This window comes from Labeo rohita, chromosome 11 (genome assembly GCF_022985175.1).
Source record: "Labeo rohita strain BAU-BD-2019 chromosome 11, IGBB_LRoh.1.0, whole genome shotgun sequence".
Classification (NCBI taxonomy): domain Eukaryota; kingdom Metazoa; phylum Chordata; class Actinopteri; order Cypriniformes; family Cyprinidae; genus Labeo; species Labeo rohita.
In genome coordinates this window covers 14,730,889-14,758,148 of record NC_066879.1, presented here as the reverse complement: position 1 = coordinate 14,758,148, position 27,260 = coordinate 14,730,889, and the positions used below count along the sequence as shown (strand labels likewise).

General features: G+C 32.2%; 1 protein-coding gene across 2 annotated transcripts; it reads left to right on the top strand.

Moving 5' to 3' along the window:
* The first annotated feature begins 925 nt into the window (after nt 1–925).
* dennd6aa (DENN/MADD domain containing 6Aa) lies at nt 926–27,260 on the top strand. Of its 2 annotated transcripts, XR_007828727.1 has the most exons (20): nt 926–1,267; nt 1,693–1,731; nt 3,921–3,963; nt 9,991–10,103; nt 10,217–10,297; nt 14,101–14,206; nt 16,106–16,185; nt 16,289–16,348; nt 16,449–16,504; nt 17,247–17,369; nt 19,124–19,219; nt 20,642–20,736; nt 20,919–20,984; nt 21,188–21,252; nt 21,336–21,425; nt 22,822–22,875; nt 22,960–23,069; nt 23,577–23,754; nt 24,394–24,902; nt 27,172–27,260. XR_007828727.1 is itself a non-coding variant. In XM_051122917.1 (19 exons), the coding sequence occupies exons 1-19, from the start codon at nt 1,052–1,054 to the stop codon at nt 24,523–24,525; spliced, it is 1,803 nt and encodes a 600-aa protein (XP_050978874.1). In that variant the 5' UTR covers nt 926–1,051; the 3' UTR covers nt 24,526–25,122. The 2 variants fall into 2 exon arrangements, 1 of the variants encoding a protein (XP_050978874.1); XM_051122917.1 differs by lacking the exon at nt 27,172–27,260 and having other exon boundaries at nt 24,394–25,122.

The following is a 27,260-nucleotide window of genomic DNA, read 5'->3' as shown; positions in this document are numbered from 1 at the left end:
AAATCCAATAACAAAATCAGGTCTTTATTTTTGGACCTTGTTATTTCAAATCCTTCCTCCATTTCTTATTGGAACAACCTTTTTGACGGCATTAAATGGCCGTATGTTTGGTCACTCCCTTAGAATTTTTTTTGAACAAATGAAGTTAAAGAAATATTCTATAAAATAATTCACAGATTTTATCCAGTCAAGCAGTTTTTGCAGAAATTCAAAAGTGACATCGATACGGCTTGTTATTTCTGTGAAATTTCTTCTGAATCTGTAGCTCATTTGTTTTGGGAGTGTCCTTTTGTTCAGTCCTTTCAGAATAATGTTAATGCTTTGAGGTCCAAAATGTTTTTTTTATGATTTTTCTTTATGTTATAGATACATTCCTTTTGGGTTTTATACTAAAGAGCAGAATTTATTTAATGCGAGTTTTTGTATAAATCTCCTGTTTATTGGAAAGTTTTATGTCCATAAATGTAAATATACTAAATGTAAGCCCCACTTTAACATCTTCATACAAGAACTGAAGTTGTATTTAAATAATTTCAACATCTATTAACAAGAAAGCTGTAAAAACATCTAGAATTTGTGCCATGTTTAATATTCTTCCTTAATATACTTGTATTTCTATTTGTATGCCCTCCTCTCTTCTTCCTTTTTATTTATTTATTTATTTTTTTTACTTCTCTCTATTTCTTAAGAATTGTGTCTGTTATATTACTTTTTCCGTTCATCTTTGATCCATAATTTGTTTATTATTGAAAGATTGCTTGTATCCTTTGTACATACTGTTTGTTTTGTTCGCACTGTATCTTTTGTTGTTCTTTATTGCAATTAAAAAGAAAAAAAAAATTTATAAATACATAAATTATAAATACAAAAGACACCGTGGCTGCGTGCGCGCTCCTGTACAACTCTTGACCTCACCTATGACGTTAGCACGCAGCCGACGCGAGCTCCGCCCCTTTCATCCTGGACCTGTTAGTATTTACAGCTCAAGTTCCTCCAGCTTTCATCAATAAACCGAGTCTGAGCACACCTGGACCGAACTGAGGGTATCAGCATGGCCTTTCAGGGGTCTGAGGGAGTGGAAGAACAGATCGAGGAACCGGAAGACACCCTGAGAGTTTCTCCGGCGGAGGAAATGCCCGTCGATGGGCCTCCAGCGGTAGAGGAGTCGGACCAGGAGCCGTTACTGCTGCCGTGGGACCGCTTCTCCTCCTGGCTCCACTGCATCTGTGTGGTCGGCTTCGATCTGGAGCTCGGACAAGCTGTGGAGGTACAGAAGACTGTCGTTTTTGTGCTGTCTGTTTACCTGTCATCTGTGAGGTGGCCTGCTAGCCGGCTAACTGAGTGGAAGTCAGTGGAAAAGCTGCTAGCATCAGTGGCTAACAAAAATAGTCGAGTCATCAAAAATAGTATAAATTATTAGATAGATTTTAAATATCCAATATACGTTTGATTGTATATATTAACTTTTTAATATATAATTGTACTTTTGTGGATTTATTGCAATTTACTGTAATTGCAGGTTTATGGTACAACAGTTCAGTCGTGCTTGTTACTAGGTCTGACCTTTTATGTTGTGATCAATATGTCTAAAAGCTTTCAGTAGCTCAGTAAAAATATTGGTGCATAAAAACATTTTCATTTGTGTGCTATTAATGCTTTTGATTGTGAAAATGTTATTTTTTTCTGCTGCAGGTGATTTACCCACACCACTCCAAACTTACTGAAAAAGAGGTAACAGGCTTGTTGAGTTGGCTTGAGAAAGCCAATTTACTGATATTCTGTTTTCTTCTGAGACTAAATCTGTCGACACTAACTCGTCCTAGAGTTTTAACTCTACAAACTCCAAACTCAGCCCAGATCCTCAGACCGATCTGAAGTTAGTTGCTGTATCTTTTCTAACTGATCGGACTTACGGTTTTCCTAAAAATGATGATTAAAATTGGGAAAAATCCCACAGACTTACATTGACAGAATGTTCAAATGAGCAGCACTATTCAAATTTCAACTGTCAAAACTCCCAGAATCCTTTGAGACTCAATCAAACTTCCCATCTATGTACTGTATTTCTAATCCATTCAAACTCATCCATCTGTCTATGCCTAGCAACCAGAATCATGCTAGTAACTTGTTAATCATGCTAACAACATGCTAGTAACTTGCTAATCATGTTAGAAACATGCTAGTAACTTGTTAATCATGCTAGTAACATGCTAGTAACTTGTTAATCATGCTAGCAACATGCTAGTAACTTGGTAATCATGCTAGCAACATGCTAGTTGCATGCTAATCATACTAGAAACATGTTAACAATATGCAAGTAACATGCTAACAACATGCTAGTAACTTGCTAATCATGCTAGCAACATGCTAGTAACTTGGTAATCATGCTAGCAACGTTCTAGTTGCATGCTAATCATATTAGAAACATGTTAACAACATGCAAGTAACGTGCTAATCGTGCTAGCAACATGCTAGTAACTTGGTAATCATGCTAACAACATGCTAGTAACATGCTAATCATGCAAGCAACGTGCTAGTTGCATGCTAATCATACTAGAAACATGCTAACAACATGCTAGTAACATGCTAATAATGCTAACAACGTGCTAGTTGCATGTTAATCATACTAGAAACATGTTAACAACATGCTAGTAATGTGCTAATCATGCTAACAATGTGCTAGTTGCATGCTAATCATACTAGAAACATGTTAACAACATGCAAGTAACATGCTAACAACATGCTAGTAACTTGGTAATCATGCTAGCAATGTGCCAGTTACATGCTAATCACACTAGAAACATGCTAACAACATGCTAGTAACATGCTAGCAACGTGCTAGTTGCATGCTAATCATACTAGAAACATGTTAACATGCTAGTAACTTGGTAATCATGCTAGCAATGTGCTAGTTGCATGCTAATCATATTAGAAACATGTTAACAACATGCAAGTAACATGTTAACAACATGCTAGTAACGTGCTAATCATGCTAGCAACATGCTAGTAACTTGGTAATCATGCTAACATCATGCTAGTAACATGCTAATCATGCAAGCAACGTGCTAGTTGCATGATAATCATACTAGAAACATGGTAATCATGCTAGCAATGTGCTAGTTGCATGCTAATCATATTAGAAACATGTTAACAACATGCTAGTAACGTGCTAATCATGCTAGCAACATGCTAGTAACTTGGTAATCATGCTAACAACATGCTAGTAACATGCTAATCATGCAAGCAACGTGCTAGTTGCATGTTAATCATACTAGAAACATGCTAACAACATGCTAGTAACATGCTAATCATGCTAACAACGTGCTAGTTGCATGCTAATCATACTAGAAACATGTTAACAACATGCTAGTAATGTGCTAATCATGCTAACAATGTGCTAGTTGCATGTTAATCATACTAGAAACATGTTAACAACATGCAAGTAACATGCTAACAACATGCTAGTAACTTGGTAATCATGCTAGCAATGTGCCAGTTACATGCTAATTACACTAGAAACATGCTAACAACATGTTAGTAACATGCTAATCATGCTAGCAACGTGCCAAGTGCATGCTAATCATACTAGAAACGTGTTAACACCATGCTAGTAACGTGCTAATCATGCTAGCAATGTGCTAGTTGCATGCTAATCATACTAGAAACATGTTAACACCATGTTAGTAACGTGCTAATCATGCTAACAATGTGCTAGTTGCATGCTAATCATACTAGAAACATGTTAACACCATGCTAGTAACGCGCTAATCATGCTAACAACAAACTTTCAGGCTAGGCTTTCTCAAGCCATCTTAAAGTTTTTTTCTCAAACTTTACTCATCTAGTTTTATATTATCCTGCTGGTTTTAGCATGTATTTGTTTGAAGATATTGATTGTTCTTTTGTTTCTCTTGTTTTAGAAAACAAGTATATGCTATCTGTCATTCCCAGACTCCAATTCAGGTAAATTGCAATCCTTTACTATAATTTGTTTAAAGGCTTTCATGGTTGTTCCAGTATTTGTTGTATATAATAGACAGTTGATGAGATGCACAAATGCATAGATGTAAATTTGAACATGCATGAGTTGAAAAATGGCTATAGTTTTAATATTTTTGACTGTAGAAAGTTCATGCTAATTTAAATGAAATAAAATATAAACAGTTGTTAAAATTTTCAATTTAATTCAGCTTGTTCTCAAGGAAACATGGGAAAAAAAAAAAAAAAAAAAAAAAAAAAATATATATATATATATATATATATATATATATATATATTTTTTTTTTTTTTTAAGATAAAAAATGCCAGAAACACAGAAAATAAATTACTAAAATGTTAACAAATTTCAATAAAAACAAAAAAAATGAAAACTATTAATAAAAACAATAACAGTATCTCATTGATACTACAATATTAATCTGATTAATGTATTTTTAACCAGCCATTAAATTAAGTCGCTCTCCATACTGAGTATTTATACTGCTCAGAGTGTCTGTGTTGTGATTAAGCGGTGCAGTCGTAGTCTGCGACTTGTGTTTTCATGCGGTTAAGGTTTGATTTAGAGCATTGTAATTCATCTGAGTGCTATGACCTGTGTGTCTTACGCTAGTGTGTGTGGGATGAGAGCTTGACATCCTCCCTCCAGCAGCACCACATGCATATTCAGAAACAAACTCACAGCGCTGGTTGTGGAGTATCCGACTCTTCTATGTTACAGATATTAAATGACCGTCACTGACTGAGCAGGTCAAGATCTGCGATTGCACACTTGTAGTGGCTTCATAATAGTGTGTATTTTGATGGAAATGAATCATGTGAGTTTGTTTTTTATGGGAACAGATTTGGAGAAATGTAGCAACAATTGATCCTCTGCAGTGAATGGGTGCCGTCAGAATGGGAGTCCAAACAGCTGATCACAATCCACAAGTGATTCACACCAGTCCAGTCCATCAGTTAACATCTTGAGAAGCCAAAAGCTGTATGTTTGTAACAAAATAAATCATTAATTAAGGTTTTATCAGCTTTTTTGACTCTTATTCTGACGGCACCCATTCACTGCAAAGGATCCATTAGTGAGCAAGTGATGGGATGCTACAAATCTGATGAAAAAACAAACATACCTACATCTTGGATGACGTGAGGTTGAGTACGTTTCTTAGGACTTTTTTTTTTTTTTTTTTTTTGGGTGAATTTTTCCTTTAGGTTTAGTTTATGCAGGTAAATAAGTGATGACAGAATGTTCATATCTGGATGAATTTACCCTTTAAACATCATTGGCCACTTAGTTTCCTGAACTATTTTTTTTTTTTTATAGACAAAATGTGTATTTATTTTGCATTTTGTGTTGGCAGCTTTGCATATCTCAAACAAAAGTCTTCAGCATTCGTCAGTACTGTAAATAGAGCAGTCATTGTTATTTTCCACAGTATCAGCTGAGATAAAAATGGCATCTCTGATCTTCACACAGATTCAGCTCTGCGTGTTACTTTAGTTTGTAATAAACTCAAGTTATTAATAGCGTTGAGGTGCAAACGAGGAGGAACAGGATTTAAAGATTACAGGACCGTCCTGTTAATGAGTTTGTAACTATGCAGACGCTCTTATTCTGGATGAGTGTGTTTGTGGAGTTCACTCACCGCTATAGTGAATCTGCTGCTGGGATATTGATCCTGTTCTCATCTTTCTGAAACTAGAGAACCTGATGTATGAGCAGACACCCTATCCCATCATCCTACTCACTTCAGCTCTCTTACAAATACAATATACTGTCCAGGATTTAGCATGTCTTGGTGAAAGCACAAATGTGTGTCATATTTTATATATATATAAATTTTTTTTTTTTTTTAATTATTTAGTACTGACCTGAATAAGACATTTCACGTAAAAATTGTTTACATATAGTTCACAAGAGAAAATAAGAGATGAATTTGACCCCGTTCAAAAGTTTACACACACTTGATTCTTAATACGGTGTTGTTACCTGAATGATCCACAGATGTGTTTTTTTTGTTTAGTGGTATTTGTTCATGAGTTCCTTGTTTGTCCTGAACAGTTAAACTGCACTGTTCTTCAGAAAAATCCTTCAGGTCCCACAAATTCTCTGGTTTTTCAGCTTTTTTGTGCAATTGAACCCTTTCCAACAATGCGACTGTTACACTTACTGATGCTCCAGAAGGAAAAATGATGCATTAAGAACCATTAAGAAATGTCGTTCAGTGTAACATTAGTTATACCAAAAATAGTCTGCCATATTTAGAACAAGAATCATTAAATTACATTAAAAGACTATTGAAGGATCACAGTGAAGCCCTAAAATACTTATAACTGTAATTTTAAATCTTCACAAATGTTTGCCGCTATTCTTCAATTCATTTTTGTCAGCAAGAAGTTTTAAATTATTTAAAGTATAATATAATTTAGTAATATCACTGTTCCTATATTTTAATAAGTACAGGTCAGAATACGTATGTTGTTTCATTTTTACATAAATATATCTGTGTTATTTCACCCATATTTTGACTCTTACAAAAGTGATATGAAACAATAAATTCGCCACTTTAAAATTTAATTTAATTTAAAATTTAAAAATTGTTTATTTTTGACACACACAAACACGTATACAGTGCCGTTCAAAAGTTTAGGATTTTTAATGTTTTTTTTTAAAGTCTTTTATGCTCATCAAGGCTGCATTTATTTTCTTAAAAATACAGAAAAAATATGTAATATTGTGAAATATTATTGCAATTTAAAATAGTGGTTTTCTATTTTAATATACTTTAAAATAGTATTTTTTTCTATGATACAAAGCTGAATTTTCATCTGCCATTACTTCAGTCTTCACTGTCACACGATTATTCAGAAATCATTCTAATATGCTGATTTATTATTAATGCTGGAAACAGTTGTGCTGCTTAATAGTTAAAAAGAGCAGTATTGAATCAAATTAGAAATGTTTTCTAAGTCTTACTATCACATTTTATCAATTTAACACAAAAATAAAAGTATTAATTTGTTTAAAAAAACTTTACAGACTCCAAACTTTTGAATAGTACTGTATTTTGTAAAACAAAATTTATATTTTGAATAAACACTGTTCTTTTTATTAATCTAATAATCTTGGTTCCAAGAATGGTTCGAAAAAATATTAAGCAGCACAGCATCAGCATATTAGAATGATTTCTGAAGGATTATGTGACACTGAATAAATGTAAATGTAAATGAAGGCTGTAGTAATGATACTGAAAATGCAGCTTTGATCATAGGAATAAATTAAATTTTTAAACATATATAAATAGAATCCACTTCTTTTAAACTGTAATATTATTTCACAGTATTGCTGTTTTTGCTGTATTTTTTAATCAAGTTTCTGGAGCTAAAATCTTGCCATTTCCTTTGAACAGCAGATTACTTAATGGTATCCATTAACCATGTATTGCAGTGAGTTGAATTGTTTATTTATTTATAGGCCTAAATACACTTAATGAGGCATTCTGCACTTACAGGATGTTTGACAAATGTAACCTGCTAATCAAACCTGATTTGCCTTTTTACTAGAGGACATCCGGTTCTCATCGCCCATTGATTCATTGTTGCAGTGATTGGCACAAGATATGGCTATTGTGCTGTTTTGAAAAAGCCTCTCATCTGTGACATCAGTTTCCAAGAGCGGTTTTCCTCATGGAGGCCCGAGAGTCAGATGCCAGCGTCTGCGGGTCAGGCTGTGCATATGGATATTTGTGGTGTGCGCTAGCGTCTTTTCTCGCATGCTGTGGGTGAGGCGACCCACTCACGGCGCTGGAAAAGCATGCGGGTTGCTGTGGCAACAGAGTTCCTGCCACCCCATGTGATGTGAAGAAGTGCGTCTGTTGTGACATATTACGTGCCATTCGCTCTCTCTCAGTAGCAATGCAGCCAAATGTGCATTTGTTTCACTTGTGTTCAGTAAATCTGTGAATGTCTTACTCAGTGATGGTGGAGCATTTATGTATGAAGTGCACATTTTGTTTATTCAGCAAGAAACACTTTTATTTACACTTTTATTGTTTTATTTACATGAATATGCCCTTTTAATTATCATCTAGTCATAGATGAATTAAATATTGATCATCTTGCTTGATTATTTTAAATGGATTTGTCGATCCAGGATGTTATGAGCGTGCAACTGGACGATGTTCATTCTCAGAGATGCTTTTGGCAGGATTAGCCTTTAAATGTTGTGTAAACGCTGCTTTTTATAGACTCCCGTGGTGTTGAGGAAAGGGTTAACTGAGAGCTTGAGGTAATCCATCGGTTACGGCCCACAGATAGAGCCAGTAATCCGGTTTCACACTCGCACAAACCATCTTCCTTGCTCCTTGTGGCCCACACACATCACTGTATGTAGAAAAGCCCGAAATAGAGACAAACAGACAAACACGCCTGTCCTAGTCTGAACCGGATCAGTCGGGTCCATCCAGAAGACATCAGAACAGCCTGATTTTGGAGTCTGTGATTCTGTTACTTGTTCAGGAATAATCTCCAAATAGTTACTTAATTTATGGATTTTGCATCTGTGTTTAATTTTGTGAGACCATCTAGAGGACCTGAAAATGTATTATCCATCTTACACCACATACAGATTTTATTTTATTTTATTTTTATTTTATTTTATTTTATTTTATTTTATTTTACTATGTTGCATCACATTGTTACAACCAATTTTATTATATTACTTTATTTTATTTATTTATTTATTTTGGGATGTGAATCTTATGTTATTCATAGTGTTCATAGAGTTTATATTTTATTTTATTAAAAATAATACAATGCATTTTATTGTTGTATAGTTTTATTTTTATAGTATGTTTTCAGATCTGTATTTTTTTTTTGTATTTTATTAATTAATTAATATAATGTATGTTACTGTTATATATTATATTATATTATACATTTTATTTTATTGTGTTGTGTTTTATTATTAATAATAATAGATCTGTAGCTTAGTGCTATTCATAGTAATTCATTATTGCATGTATAATATATTATGTATTATAATATATTTTGTTATATTGCATTATTAGTATTTTCATTTAGATCTGAAGCTTTGTGTTATTCAGTATTTACTGTTTACATTATTATTATTAATGTATGTTAGTGTAATATATTTTAAACTACTTTATTAATAATTATTCTATTTTTTTTTTTATTTTTTAGATCTGAAGCTTAGTGTTATTCACTGATTCAATGAGTTTACATTTAATTTTGTTTATTATTAATGTATGTTAGTGTTTGTTTTAATATATTTTATTAAACACCATTTTATTTTTTTTATTTACTTATTTTTTTTTTTAGATCTACAGCTTAGTGTTATTCATAGTAATTCACTGAGTTTTTTTATATGTATGTATAGTATATTATATACATTTTTAGTATTTTTTTTTTTTTTTAGATCTGAAGCTCAGTGTTATTCAGTGATTTACTGAGTTTACATTTTATTTTATTTTTTAGTTTTAATAATGTATGCTAGTGTTTATATATTTTTTTGTTTTGTTTTAAGACTTCATGACATCAAAGTGGATGCTTTCTGTTGGTTTTAAGGCCATATTTACTAGTGAACTCCTAAAATATTAATTAAATATAAAGGTTTACTTTGCTTACACATTTAAAATGTAATCTATTTTCTGGAATTCTAGAAATATTAACGGTAATGGAAAAATTAATGTCACCGCCACAACTAATTCCCTCACAATTGAAACTGAAGTGCCTTCATTGATGTAAAGTGCAGTTGTGCTGTATTATAATGCACACTAAAGCCATTTAGTACCGTGGCCTTTATTTCCGAGTGATGATGCAGAATAGACTGATTTGGCAGCCTAATTATTGTGACTGAAGGCAGATTTGTTTGGGGAAAAAGAAAGCACTTTAGATGAAAACATGGTTTTAATAAAATGTCCTTGATTCAGCCCGTGCGCATTTGCAGATAAACATGACTGTTTGTGTCTCTGCCTGCAGGTTGTCTCGGGGACACACAGTTCTGCTTCCGTTTCCGGCAGGCCGCAGGCAGGAAGTTGTCACTTGGATGTTTCCTCGACCACTTCGACCGGGATGCACCGGTCTGTCTCAAGGTCAGTGCTGAGGACGTTAACATCAACACATAAGTTATAAGCTGTTAAAGACTTCTGCGTTATTGTATGTTATTATTAGTATTTAAAATGTGCTTGTTTTCTTCTTTGCACAGAGAGATCAGGGCTATTACTACGGGTATGTGTACTTCAGACAGGTGCGAGACAAGTCGCTCAAGAGAGGCTACTTTCAGAAGGTATGACCAAGATGATTTATCCCTCACATGAACCTGAAGTTGATCAGGGAATTGATAGATTTAAAGTGACATCTGGTATTTGTTATAACATGCAGGTCGCCTCTGGCGGTGCGACAAACAATTCCAATGAAGAACTTTGTGTCTCATCTACCCAAGAGCTAATTCCTGGTTCTTTAGTTCACATTATAACTTGGCTTAATACACACTGCAGCTAAATGTGGATGCTTAAAGGGACAGTTCACCCAAAAATGACAATGCTGTCTTCATTAACTTACCCATAAGTTGTTCCCAACCTGTATGAATTTCATTCTTCTGTTGAACACAACAGAAGATATTTTGAAGAATGTGGGTAACCAAGTCAAATTTGACATTTTTATGAAAAAAATGACTTCTGATGACATATTGAGGTATTATGAAGTGAAACAATCAGTCTGTGCAAGAAACCAAACATTATTTACAGCATTAACACCTGTAATTCAGAGCTTCAGGCAAATGGTCCAGAGATGAATCATTCTTTTGAACCGGTTCTTTTTAGTGAACTAGATGAACCAGTTCGCCAAATCAGACTGAATCGTCTGAATCAGTTGCTTAATCGACGAGCTGCTGATATGCGAAACATCCACATTTCACGTCATTATTGGGTGCTTTAATAATATAATTGTGTATGCGTTGCGTAATCATTGCGTGATTATGTAAATGAACTGGTGAATTGGTTATTTGAATCAGTTCATTGAAGCAAACTGTCCGAAAGAATCAGTTTGTGGAAAAGAATCAGATTTGTCCATTTGCCAGAGGTTCTGGATTACAGGTGATAACGTACAGTTAAATAATGTGCAATTTCTTGCACAGACCAATTGTTTCTCTTCATAAGCCCCCAATATATCGCCTGTATATGCTTTCTTGATTTTCAAGTGGCGGTAGCCACTGACTTACATTTTATGAATCACCAAAGACCACAGTTTGGGCTAAAAGTCTTATAAGTTCTGAAGAAAATAGTCACCTACATCTTGAATGGCCTGAGGGCGAGTAAATTAACAGCAAATTTTCATATTTAGTTAAACTATCCCTTTGTAACGTATTTAAATGTAACCCTGGACCACAAAACCGGTCATAAGGGTGAATAAATAAGCTTTCTAGTGGTTTTGTTAGGATAGGACAGTATTTGTCAGATTCAAAACTATTTGAACATCTAGAATCTGAGGGTGCAAAAAAAGATCAAAATATTGAGAAAATCACCAAAGTTGTCCAAATGACATTCTTAGCAATGCATATCACTTATCAGAAATTAGGTTTTTATATATTTACGGTAGGAAATTTACAAAATGCCTTCATGGAACATGATCTTGATTTTTGGCATGAAAGAAAAATTGATAATTTTGACCCATACAATGTATTTTTGCCAGTTGCTACAAAATCTCCCCGTGCTACTTACAACTGGTTTTGTGGTCCAGGGTCACAAATGTGTATCATTTAATAAGTTGTGTGTCTCTCTTCTGTATGTGCGGTACAAGAAATCTCAACGTGTTGACTCATTAGTATCGCCAGATCTTGCCAGAAAATGCTACAAACAAAAACAAGCCCATAATAAACCCAAATATTGAAATGAATACCAAAATATTGTGACTTGCACCTGCATACTTAATTAACTCCATAAACTGGTTTATAAGCCAGGCTCAAACAATAAACCCAAAGACGCTTATAATAAGTGGACATGGCAACGCTTCAAGAGCGTGCTCTGCAAAGCAGCTTTCCAAGCATAATAATCAGTCCTTGGTTACTTTTGGTCAAAAATAGTGGATGTCAAAATGTTGCCGTGTTTACAGTTGAGGTCAAAAGTTTACATCCCCCTTTCAGAATATGCAAAATGTTAATTATTTTACAAAAATAAACGAAAACATGCATTTTGTATGATCCCTCTTATTTAAGACCTGAATAAGATATTTCACATAAAAAGATGTTCACATATAGTCCACAAGAAAAAATAATAGTGACCCTGTTCAAAAGTTTACATTCCCTTGATTTTAATTAATTTTTTATTTTTTTTGTTTTGTTTAGTGATAGTTGTTCATGAGTCTCTTGTTTGTCCTGAACAGTTAAACTGCCCGCTGTCCTTCAGAAAAATCCTTCAGGTCCCACAAATTCTTTGGTTTTTCAGCATTTTTGTGTATTTGAACCCTTTCCAACAATGACTGTATGATTTTGAGATCCAGCTTTTCACACTACGCAACTATTATAGAAGGTTCAAACACTCACTGATGCTTCAGAAGGAAAAAACGATGCATTAAGAGCCGGGGGTGAAAACTTAAAACAGAATGAAGATGAGTACATTTTCTTATTTTGCCTAAATATCTTTTTTTTTCTTCATTTAGAAGGCAGAAGACAGGCTACAGAAGATACTTACATGTTTCCCAAAAGACAAAATAAGTTACATTTACCCTGCTTTTCAAATTCAAAAGATTTCAACACCTTAACTCTTAATGCACAGTTTTTCCCTCTGGAGCATCAGTGAGTGTTTGAACCTTCTGTAATTGTTGCACAAGAGTCCCTCAGTTGTCCTCAGTGTGAAAAGATGAATCTCAAAATCATACAGTCATTGTTGGAAAGGGTTTAAACACACAAAAATGCTGAAAAACCAAAGAATTTGTGGGACCTGAAGGATTTTTCTGAAGAACAACAGATCATTCAGGTAACAACACAGTATTACGCTTTTGAGTTATTTTTATAAATTCAACTAATATTTTCTCTTGTGGACTATATGTAAACATCTTTTACGTGAAATGTTTTATTCAGGTCAGTAGTAAATAAAAAATAACATGCATTTTGTATGATCCCTCTTATTTTGGTAAAATAATAAAAAAAGTTAGATTCTGAAAGGGGGATGTAAACTTTTGACCTTAACGGTACCACAGTGTCAATCATTACAAGTATTCATGTATTTAAAAGTAGATGTCACTCCTGAAACTTCACAGTGTAAATGTGGCCATTACGTTCCTGTCCTCTACTCTGATTGGTTGAGCGGTGTTTTGTAGTAATTTGAGCACAATTAAGTGGTGTTTTGAGTCAAGAAGGAGGCTTAAATGGTTTTTCGCTTTGTTATGGTTCCCATGTCCTTATATTAAAACTGAAATTAGCCGCCAGCTAAGATGAAGCGCAGCACTGAACAAGTCCCAACACTGCAGCACCGCAACAGAAGTGTGAGTCTGATCTATCACCAGCGAACGTTGTTCTCACCCTAAAAATAGAGGCGGAGATTACAGGGGAGATCTAGAACTTTTCAAGTGCCTTTAATTCTCATTATTTTTGAAGACGGCGAGTATTTCAACACCTAAACGCTTTGACACAGGAGCTTTCTGGGGCTTTTTCTGCCTTGCAGCTTCTTATCCAATGCTTGAGGTGATTCACTGTACTTCAATAAAATGTTGTGGTTTGTGACATGAACGGACACAACCCGGTTTGTTTTCTTTACTAACAGAACCGTGTGGGTTACTCTAGTTTCTGTACCACTCCCTACTGATTTCTGATGCATTTGAGCATGAAAATGTTTCATTTGGTCGTTAACCCTATAAATTCTCTGCATATTTGATACACAAAATTCTAATGATCCAAGCTTTTCTGAAAACCCTGTTGTACAATTACGAGGAGTGTTTATTTGTTTATTTCTCAGTCATCATTGTATTGCATTGCGTTACATGTGTTGTGATAATCAGACTAAGCAGCCTTTATCTCAAGAGAACTGTTGAACTTCATGATGTTTTTCTCATTTTGTATGCGTGTGTTTGTGTGTGTGTGTCTCTCTCCTCCAGTCTCTGGTCCTCATCAGCAAGCTGCCCTATGTGACCTTTTTCCACTCTTTGCTGAAGCTCATCGCCCCAGAATACTTTGAGAAACAAGAGCCGTGTTTAGAGGCCGGTGAGTCCTGAAGACAGACTGTAAAATAGTCTAACAGTTATGATGATGATGATGATAATCACATTAGTGGTGTTTGCCAAAGCATGCATTTCTATTACTGTTACTCACGTTTAGAGTTAGGAACATTTCAAAGTCGTCATGTAACTCATCCTGCATGTTTTGCAGTGACTGGACATTCATATGGTGCACAAAAAAAAAACAAGCAAAATAGTCCTGTAGATTAGAAAGAGGACATGCTTGTCACTTACAATTGTAATCAACCACTTAGAAAACCCTGGCAACCACATAGCTACCTTTCAGTCTTGGCACTGGAGTATCATGCACCTACTAACCACATGGCAACACCCAAAAAAAACTCTTGGCAATTTCACAGCAACATGCAACAACATCTTGGAGCTCCTAAATTGCATAGCAACATGCAACAAAGACTCAGAACACCTTAGCAACTGCATGGCAGAATGCAACAAGTCTAGAGTATGTTAATAATTGCATAACAGCATGCAACAATGAGCTCAGTACACCTTAGCAACTGCATAGCAACATGCAACAACTCAGAACACCTTAGTAACTGCATAGCAACGTTGACTCAACACCTTAGCAACTACTTAGCAACATGCAACAGTCAGCTCAGAACTTCTCAGTAACTGTGTAACAACATGCAATTTTGACTCTGAACACCTTGGTAATTGCATGGAAACACACAGTAAAACAGTTGACAACACTCAACAGCTACTCAACTCCCTGCCAACTGCATAGCAACATGCTACAGTGACTCTAAACGCCTTGGCAGCTACATAGCAACGTGCAATATAATCTTAAAACGCCTTAATTTCATAGCAACGAGTTAGAACACTTCAGTAATTACATAGTTGTTAAGACGTTTGGAGTCTTTGCTGCTAAGTAGCAACATGGAACAATGAGCTCAGAATATCTTAGCAACTGCATAGCAACAAGAAGAAATGATTCCGAAAACCTTAGTAACATGCAAAGTAACATGCGACAATGACTCAGAACACCTTAGCAACTGTAACAACTTAGCAGCTGCACAACAACATGCAGCAATGACTTAAAACACCTTAACAACTGCGTAACACCTTCATAATGACATGTACCAACAACACAGAACACCTTAGCAACTGCGTAACACCTTCGTAATAACATGTAACGACAACACAGAACACCTTAGCAACTGGTTAACACCTTAGTAACTGCTTAGCTACACATAACAATGACTCAGAACACCTTAACAACTGAGTAACACCTTCGTTAAAAACATGTAACGATGACACACAACACCTTAGCAACTGCATAGCAACACGCAACAATGACTCAGAACACCTTAACAACTGAGTGACACCTTTGTAATAACGTAACAGAGACTCAGAACACCTTAGCAACTGCGTAACACCTTTGTAATAACATGTAACGACAACACAGAACCTTAGCAACTGTGTAACACCTTAGCAACTGCATAGCAACACGCAACAATGACTCAGAAAACCTTAGCAACTGCGTAACACCTTTGTAATAACATGTAACAACAACACAGAACACCTTAGCAACTGTGTAACACCTTAGCAACTGCATAGCAACACGCAACAATGACTCAGAACACCTTAACAACTGCGTAACACCTTTGTAATAACATGTAACAACAACACAGAACACCTTAGCAACTGTGTAACACCTTAGCAACTGCATAGCAACACGCAACAATGACTCAGAACACCTTAACAACTGCAACAACGACTCTGCAACTGCATAGCAACATGGAACAACTTAGAACACCATACAGAACACTGACAACATTCCTGAAATATAACATTGTTTAGTTTGTACATCATGTTTTCTGAAGCAGTCGTCTGTTTACTACTATCTGTTTGTGTTTTTGCGATGAAGCGTGTAATGACATTGACCGCTGGCCCACGCCGTGTCCGGGGAAGATCCTCACCCTCCCCATCATGGGTGTGGTCATGAAGGTAACACACTTTTTTTTTTTTTTTTTTTTTTTTTTTCTCTGTAAGATACTAACAAAGTGTTTGAAAATCCTTGTTCACGGCTGCTGCCGTCTGCTTTCCTCAGCTGCGCATCCCCACGTGTTATGACAAGCCCGGAACGTCTCAGCTCGTCCAATCCGCACCGGTATGAACCGCACCGCCGCTGTATGCTGCTGATGTGTCTCATTGAGCAGATTTACAGCAGTTTGCTCTCATATAATGTGAGTCTAATCTTTCATTCACAGAGTGACAGTCTGGTGTCCATCGTTCTGCCCACCGTCCATGAAGTAGATCTCTTCAGGTAAAACACGTTCATTGTGTGCTAGTGTGGAACATATTGTACTATATTTCATAGTTTGGCTGCATTTGTTTTTTTTCTTGTCCTCTGGGGCCTCCTGTTGGCAGCTGAGAAAAGTGCAAGTTGTTCACATACACTCGAAGTCTCTTCTGCTCACCAAGGCTGCTTTTATTTAATCAAAAATGCTGTGAAAACTGTAATATTGTGAAAAAGTTTTACAATTTAATAAAAGTGTTTTCTATGTGAATTTAATGTAAAATGTAATTTATTCCTGTGATCAAAGCTGAATTTTCAGCATCATTACTCCAGTCTTCAGTGTCATGTGATTCTTCAGAAATCATTTTAATATGCTGATTTGCTGCTCATAAAACATTTCTAATTATTGTCAGCATTGAACACATTTGTGCTGCTTCATATTTTTGTAGAAACTGTGACATATTGTATTTTTTAAGATTCTTTGATGAACAAAAAGTTTAAAAGAACAGTATTTGTGGAAATGGAAATATTGTGTAACATTATAAATGTCTTTACTGTCACTTTTGATCAATTTAATGCATCTTTGATGAATAAAAATATTAATTTCATTAATACTTTAGTCTGTTGGTCATAAAAAATATATACTAGACTCTGGCTCCAAATTGCACATATATGGTGCTGAAGAAAACAAAACCAGTTATGTTCAGCATCCAAATAATGATCTGTTCTGTAATATGTCATAATGTTCTCATTGTTTCTTGTGCTGCAGGTGTTTCCATCCAGTGTTTTTTCATATTCAGATGTTATGGGAGCTTGTGTTGCTTGGGGAAGCATTGGTGGTCATGGCACCTTCACCTGCAGAATCTTCAGACACCGTGTTGGCATTGGTCAGGTACAGTGAATATATTATTATTAATAATAATAATAATAATAATATTTTACATTTTTATTATAAATTAATTTAACTTGATGTACTAAAATACGAAAAACTGAAAATAAAATAAAATAAAAATAAATTGTATTTTAAGTTTATTTTAAATTAAATTAAAAGTAAAAATGAATATTAATAATAAAATTAATAATAATAATACGTTGTTTAAATGTTCATTTTAATTAATATAACTTGATGTATTAAAATAAGTAAAACTGAAAATAAAATAAATTGTATTTTAAGTTTATTTTAAATTAAATCAAAAGTAAAAATGAAAATTAATACATTTTAAATGTTTATTTTAATTAATATAACTTGATGTACTAAAATAAGTAAAACTTGAAAATAAAATAAATTAACTATTTTAAGTTTATTTTAAACCAAATTAAATTAAAAGTATAAATGAAAATTAATAATAATAATAATAATAATAATAATAAATTTTTTAAATGTTTATTTTAGTTAATATAACTTGATGTACTAAAATAAGTCAAACTGAAAATAAAATAAATACATTGTATTTTAAGTTGCATTGTATTTTAAAATGACTAAAATTCATCGGATACTGTGTTGGCATTGGTCAGGTACAGCTAATAATAATTATAATAAATAATATAATCCTCTTTTAATAATCATTTTTAATTTTTTTTATTTTAATTAATTTAACTTTATGTACTAAAATAACTAAAACTGAAAATAAAATAAAAATAATTTTTATTTAAAATTTATATTAAATTAAAAGTAAAAAAAAATATATTTTTTATTTTAATTACTTTAACCTCTTGTACTAAAATGACTAAAACTGAAAATAAAATTTAATATTTTATTATAAATAAAATTTAATTAAATTAAAAGTAAAAATGAAAAGTAATTAAAAACACCAAAATTAGTAAGTTGCATGTTCATTGTAGGTTGTTTATGGTTATTTATGGTATAAAATTCAATTAATGTGCTGTTTTACGTCCATCCAATAAATTTAGAGCTGAACCTCCGTTTCTTAAGATTCCTTAAGATGTGTTTTGAAATGATCATGTCTCTGTATGCCTGCAGTTGTCTACTATCTGATATGACACTAAATGTTTGCCTAAAGTTGTTGATGACTTTATTCTGCATTAAAAATTAAGGTTTAAACTTGTATCTTTTAAATCAACATCACATTTCTCTCTGATTGCACATGAAGTGTTTTTAGAATTACAAATGCGCGAGTGAACTCTAGACGTGCACAGAATTCAAACACCCATCATTCATCAGTTCTTCCTTTGTGTGTTTATGAAATATTTTGAATAATTTGATAATGCTGTCAGCTAATAATCAAAGCATAGTACTCATTTTAACACAATTTCATTATATTTAAATCCATTTAAAAGATTTTTCCTTCAGAAACTGTGCAGAAAAGTCCAAATTCAGTGGGAATCCAAGCACATGCGGTGTAATGCAGTATTTAACAGCAGACAGATCACGTTTTCTGGCTCTGTAATGCTGAGTTTCTGGAAGCTGAATGTTTCCAGAGTCTCACGCTGTGGTCGACCTTGAAAAAGGGCAGCTAGATAAGTCTCATGTCACATGATGTGTGTGATATAGAGACTCCAGAGGCACCACACGTCAACGCAAACGTACTCGGTGTTTAACGTGAGCGGAATATTCTTTACCAATAAAAGAGCACATGCTGACTTCTAGATCACTTTCTAATGAGTCAAACCAATCTGTCTTTGCAGCTGTATCTCTCCTCTGCGCTACTGCAGTGATTTCCGGCCGTACTTTACCATTCATGACAGTGAGTTTAAGGAATACACCACTCGAACACAAGCACCGTAAGTAAACAACGTGTAAACGATTTCACGTGTGTGAAAAAGAAATTGGATGTATGAGATTCAGTCCTTTTTGAATACAGTGTATATACAGATATATATTATTAAATAAATAATATATATAATATATATTAATAAATAGTAAGTATAATAAGTATAATAAATATAATAAAATATATAAATATAATAAAATATATAAGTATGTATATATCAGTTTATGCATTTATATAAATTTATAGTAATTATAGATTATTTATTAATATATTTAATATTGAAAAATTCATTTTATTATAATATTTTAAAATATTATATTAAAATGATATTAATAATAATATAATAATTATAATATAATAGTATTAATAATTTATGAATAATAAATATATTAGTATAATTAATTATGAGTCTCTTTTAGAAATACAAATTGTTTTTCCAAAAACATAATACGTAAAAAAAATTAAATTAAATTATTATTAATACATATACAATATACTGTATTAAATATTGAAATATACATTTTATTAAAATATATTATTAGAATAAATATAATTTATTGTGAGTCTCTTAAAGATATACAAACTGTGTTTTTCCAAGAAGCAAAAAATAAATAAATAAATCAGTGTTTGAGTGAATATTAATTTCTTGTATTTGTATAATATAATTGTTTTCATTTGATGTAAAATATTATAATTTTATTTATTAACATATTTAATAAACTGTATTAAATATTGATTTTATTATAATATTTATTATAATAAATCTTATACATTTATTTTGAGTCTAAAAATATAAAACAGCATTAGTTTGAGTGAAGTAAATATTTGTGTTCCTGTAATTTAATTGCTGCTATAATTTAATTGTATTTTTATAATTAATTTTATCAATATATTTAATATACTGCAATAAATATAATATTTTTATTTTTATTATATTTTATTGTAATAAATGCAATTTATGGTATTATTATATTTTGTTTTAGTATATAATTAATAAAATAATTAAATATTATTTTATTATATATATTTTTTTATAAATAAAATACAATATTTTAGTATATAATAAAATTAAATATTAATAAATATTATAATAATTTCACATTAATTGTATTTTATTGTAATAAATGCAATTTATGGTATTATTTTATTATATAATAAAACTGTAAATGGAGTAGTGCAGTATGTATTTTAAAATGTGTAGTTTCCTGTGTGTGTGTGGACAGGTGTGTAATGTTTAGAGTTTCTCGTTCTTTTGACCTACAAACGAAGTGTGTAATTCAATCAGTGTCACACAGGATGATCGTATGATAGATGAGATGCTGTTCCTTGTTCAGATCGATGGATGAGGATATTTCTGGAGCTCGACCAGGAAGTGTTTGTGACACACTGACTCACCGTTTCTCTCTGTTAACCGTACGTTGTTTTTCTGCAGGCCTTCAGTCATTCTAGGAGTTACGAACCCATTTTTCGCCAAAACTCTCCAGCACTGGCCTCACATCATCCGTATCGGAGACATGAAACAAGCAGGTTCTGACCTTTAAATATCAACTAACTGCATGCATAATTAAATATAATTAAACTTTGATGTGTTTGAGAAATATTATCTCTCTCCAAAGTTTATATTAGCAGTAAATACAAATGTAAACATGTTAATTTATCATTAAATATGGTTGCTGGTCTTTATAACATCTTTGTTTTTTTTTTAATAGGAGAGATGGCCAAACAAATGAAAGTGAAGAAGCTAAAAAATCTGAAGACTTTGGATTCAAAACCTGGTGAGAGACCAGTCTTTATTATGTTTTGCATTCATACAGGCTTTATTTAGTACTCAAAATATTAGAAGTGCACCAAATCCGGTCTTTGTTTTCCTTTGGTTAATGTTTGAGTTAAACTGGAGTCTCTTACTGATAAACTCCAAAGTGTAAAAGCAAATACGTTGATAAAACTGAAGGATTCTTCATGTTGCGTCTGGTCTCAGGTGTCTACACTGCATATAAACCGTTCCTGAACAAAGACGAGGACATTATCAAGCAGCTGCAGAAGGTGAGTGTCTCTCCGGTGTATTATATCACCGATAAAACATTCAAGCGCGTGTATTAATTCACTAGTTTTACGGTTAACACCAGGGAGTCCAGCAGAAGCGTCCCTCGGCGGCCCAGAATGCAATTCTGCGTCGATATTTCCTGGAACTTACACAGAGTTTCATCATACCACTGGTAGGAACGGTTCTTTGCATGCAAAATCAATCACACGAAGCCATTTACATGCACCTGAATAGTGCTATTGTTAACTAATACTGTTAAAAATGCAATAGTTAATTGAAATTAAGCTGAAATATAATAAAATTAAGGCTGTCAAATTATTAATCGCAATTAATTGCATACAAAATAAAAGTTTGGGTTTAGCTAATATATGTGTGTGTACTGTGTGTAATTATTATTTATATATAAATGCACATAAATTAATGTATATATTTAAGAGAAATGCATTATGTACAAAATATTTGTGTGTGTGTATATATATATATATATATATATATATATATATATATATATATATATAAATATAAATATAAATAATAATTATAATAAATACATATACTTGTAAATATTTCTTAAATATATACATGAATGTGTTTGTATTTATATATACATAATAATTACACACAGTGCACACATATATTAGGCAAACTCAAACTTTTATTTTGTATGCGATTAATCGCAATTAATCGTTTGACAGCCCTAAATAAAACGTAGATATTACATGGGAAAATGTTAAAAATGTTGGCAAAAATTAGTAATGTTAAGTGCAGAAATTACTGAAAATAAATGGATAAAAATATTTAAAACAGCATAAAAATTATAAGAGCACATAATAAAATTGATAAAATTAAAATTAAAATAAAAAACTAATTTATAATGTTTTAAAAAATATATTTTTGTAATATATAATTAATGCTAAAATAGCACTGTACCTGAATACCTTCAAAACATGATAAATGCATGCTAAAATCTCATGCATTAAATTCCAGAACATAAATTCACTGTATAATATTTTATAATAATATAATATTTTTTTTATTATTTTTATAGTAGTATTCTATATATATATATATATATATATATATAAGTATTTTATATATATATATATATATATATATATATATATATATATATATATATATATATATATATATATATATATATATATAAGAAGAAATATTTATAAGTATATTTTTTATTATAGTTTTTATATAATTTATATTATACATAAGTTACAATGTTTTGTACAAAAATAACAATAATTAATATTAATATTATATCATAAATATTATAAATAATAATATATTATAATAATTGATTTTATATATATATATATATATATATAGTTTTTATATAATTTTTATATATATAGTTTTTATATAATTTATATTATATATAAATAAAAATATTTTGTACATAACACATTTCTCTTAAATATACACATTCATTTGTGTGCATTTATATATCCAGAACAATTACACACAGTACACTCATATATTAGGCAAACTCAAGCTTTTATTTGGTATGCCATTAATCGTTTGACAGGCCTAATTATAACTTTATTTTGCAGGAGCGTTATGTGGCTAGTCTAATGCCTCTGCAGAAAAGCATCTCTCCCTGGAAAGTAAGACAGATTTTCCTTTTAAATGAATTTTGCAACTTGTAAAAGTTCTTAAAACGATTCTCTTTGTCTTTTTTCATTTCCCAGAGTCCCCCACAGCTGCGGCCGTTCAACCAGGAGGAGTTCATGAAAACGCTGGAGAAAGCCGGACCTCAGCTCACCTCTCGACTCAAAGGAGACTGGATCGGCCTCTACAGGTGCAGATTTTAAGGCAAAAGAAATTACTATATCTGTATTGAGACTGGAAAGTCATAAGTAGTATATTGTGGCAGCAGCACAACTGTTTTCAACTTTGATGATAATCAGAAATGTTTCTTAAGCAGCAAATCAGAATATTAGAATGATTTCTGAAGGATCATGTGACACTGAAGACTGGAGTAATGATGCTGAAAATTCAGGTTTAATCACAGAAATAAATTTCATTTTAACATATCTTCAAATATAAAACAGATATTTTAAATTGCAATAATATTTCATAATTTTACTGTTTTTATGGTATTTGTAATCAAATAAATGACTTCATTAAAACCTTTAAAGCTCAGTAACTTTTGAGAATACTATATTTGTTAGCAAAATCAAAATTCTTAACCAGTAATCACTTAAAGTCAGGATGATTAAAACTGGTCAAAATCAAAGAATCTTTTCTTCAATATACAATAGATGGTTTCCTTTTAAAAGCAGCTTTTTGCTCTTGACTCACGCAGGCAGTTCCTGAGGTCTCCGAACTTCGACGGCTGGTTCAGGAACCGCAGGAAGGAGATGACGCAGAAGCTGGAAGCTCTTCATTTGGAGGCGCTGTGTGAGGAGGACCTGCAGCTGCGGATACAGAAACACACGGAGGTGGAGACGGTCGACCTGGTGCTCAAACTCAAGGAGAAACTGGTGAGTACTGCACTCATTAAAGGAATAGTTCACCCTAAAATGAACATGTCCTCACTCTCAGGCCATGTCATCTCCAAGATGTAGATGAGTTTGTTTCTTCATCAGATTTGGAGAAATGTAGCATTATATCACTTACTCACCAATGGAACCTCTGCAGTGAATGGGTGCCGTCAGAATAAAAGTCCAAACAGTTGATAAAAACATCACAATAATCCTACATCCCTGGTTGTTTCATCTTTTTACTCCAATAATTTGTTTACAAATTTGGAGAAAAAAAAAAAAAGTGTGTGTATATATATATCTAAAAAATAATAATAATAATAATAATAATAATAATAATTATTATTATTATTATTATTATTATGATATATATTTTTTTTATATTATTATTATTATTTTTTTTTTTTTTTTTTGGCTGTTTCACTCAGCATTTTGCTAGTAAATTTCACAAATAATTACAAAGAAGTAACACACTGAACACATGAAATTTTAAAGTAAAAAAGGCTGAAATAGTATTTTCTTATAATGTACTCCACTAATTGTTTTATTCACAACTTTGAAAATCTCTTTTACGGTGTGTACGTCGATTGCATAAATATCTAATTCTATATGTGTTGTTTTATTCATCTTGTGTCTCAGAATCAGGCTGAGAAAGATCAGCTTCCTGTCAAACCAGGAACTCTCCCCAAACTCCAGGCCCATATTGAGAGCATCATCCTGTCTCTTCCAGAGGACCTGCAGGGCATCTTACACAAACCGCCGAGCCCCTGACCCTCAGCCAGCACTGACAGGCCCGACCAGGCCGTACGGGGTTAACTGACACGAACCCGCCGGACTTCCACACGCGTGTGCCGGATTTCTGCTGGATCCTCAAGTGCACTTGTTGCTGCAGATCTGCTGCCCTTGAACGGACAATGCTGGCATTGCCAAACACCGCACAGGAAGTGACTGTGCTCGAGCGCGAGAGGGACGAATGATGGCAGAATGACGCACGCGTGTCACGGACACATTCTGAGTCTTTATGCTGTACATCTCACCGTGTGAGATTAACATTCCCTTGGGTTTTAAACATGAAGATGGATCTGAATCTGGGAACGGTTGTGCTGTGACACCAGAACATCTGGAGGAAGAACATCAAATCAGATCGAGTAAATCTCATGAATCCTGGCAAGAACATGTCCAGGTCATATTTTACCCCAAAATTAGGACATTATATTTTGCATAAAGAAAATGAAGCCTATTTTTAGCCTAATAAGTCCATATATAGTAACACAGTGGCATTATTTCTGGTAAAATCAAGTCATACTTCACCCGAAATTGAGGCGATAATTCTCATTATTGCATAATTTAATGTAAAAAAAACAAAAACTGAAATAAGATTGAACAATTTAATACTTCAGAATGTAAATAATGTTACATCTGTCAAAATAGAATGTATATTATAGTAATGAACAGTAAATTAAATATATATGCCAAATTTTGCCATTTTGATTTAAAAAAAAAAAAAAAAAAAAAAAAAAACATTTTCCACATTTTATTTTTTTAATTGATTAAAATAGCAAAATTTGCCACACATATGCCCACTTATGCCATTTTATTTCATTAAAAATAATACGTTTTCCACAGTTTTATTTTTTTTAATGAATTAAAATAGCAGAATTTGACACACATATGCCAAATTTTGCCTTTTTAATTCATTAAAAAAATAATAATTTTTTTCCCAAGTTTTAGTATTTTTTTTAATGAATTAAAATACCAAAATGTGCCGAGCATATGCCAAATTGGCATTTTAACTCATTAAAAAATAATACATTTTCCAGATTTTTTTTTTTTTTTTTTTTTAAATGAATTAAAATAGCAAAACATCAGGGTTTTTTTTTCTTCAATAAATTAGAATGGCAAAATTTAATTCATTGAAAAATAATACATTTTCCAGAGTTTAAGTATTTTTTTTTTTTATTAATTATAGCACAATTTGCCACACATATGCCCACTTTTGCCATTTTATTTCATTAAAAATAATACATTTTCCACAGTTTTTTTTTTTTAATGAATTAAAATAGCAGAATTTGCCACACACACGTATATGCCAAATTTTGCCATTTTAATTCATTTAAAAAATAATACATTATCCACAGAGTTGTTAATTTATTAAAAAAATAAAAAAAAAACCTGGAAAATGTATTATTTTTGTAATTAATTAAAACAGCAAAATTTGGCATATGTGTTGGAAATTTTGCTATTTTAATTCATTAAAAAAATAATACATTTTCCAGGTTTTTTTTATTTTTTTAATAAATTAAAAAGCAAAATTTGCCACACATATGCCAAATTTTGGGGAAAAAAAAAAAAAAAAAAAAAAAAAATATATATATATATATATATATATATATATATATATATATATATATATATAATTTTATAAATTATTATTATTATTACAGTACAAAATATATATGGAATTTCTATGATTATATTATTTTTATATTTACATTATGCAAATTCCCATCGTTATAATCCCATCTCATCGTTATAATGCAGTAATGAGAATTTTCATGAATGAGAATAAGGAAATGTTCAGATCATTACACAATTTAGGCTGAAATGTGTTCATTTTAATGCTACAAATATTAATGGCTCTAAAAATGAGTTTCTATTTATACAATACTTTTTCAATTAAATTTTGGGGCTGAAATGTATCCTGGAAATGTTTTAATGAAAGTCAGCTGTTAATTAAGGTAATATTGCAATAACAGGTCCTGTTTCACAGAGACCAACACTACCAACCTATAACTGATGATGAAGAAACACTAGTGTGAATATATTTCATCTTTACAAGCTCAATAAGCACATTATTGCAGGTGTGTGGCATTAATGAACTCGAATAATGAAGGCAAACCCAGCAACCACCAGTGCAGTTTTACATGTATTTATTTTATTTTAATAACTGACTAACCACAAAAGGGAAAACAGCCATCGTCTTTTCCTTTCCTTTCCACCTTCACTGACCTGAATTGAAGAACTCCTCTAGTTATTTAATTATTAGTGCCGATGCATTGAGATTGTGGTCTTCCATCCATTTTAATATCATATAAACATCGTCATTCAGCAAATCATACTGTACTGTATACACACAATATAGTCTTCAAATACAGCTTTTCTTTACACACACTGACGTATATTTGTTTTAGCATTTTCTTGTGCCTTTTGTTTTCTGATTAGTTTGATTTTGCATCTCTTTTTGGACCAAGCACATAGTTTTTCAATACTTTAAAGTCACATAATGGGATAAAATGCATTTTAACTGATTGTTTGACATTTAGAAAGAGCTTTTGTTGCACTTCATCTGTTGAATGTGTCAGATTTGTTTCTCAAAATGTGCATAACCATGACATTTTTATGGCTTGTGCTTTACAGCTTGTCGTATTCCTTGAAGTCAATGCATGTTGGATATTTAAAGACCGAAATGCAGCCTTCCTGTTGGTGCCTTGAGCTTGAAAGACAAA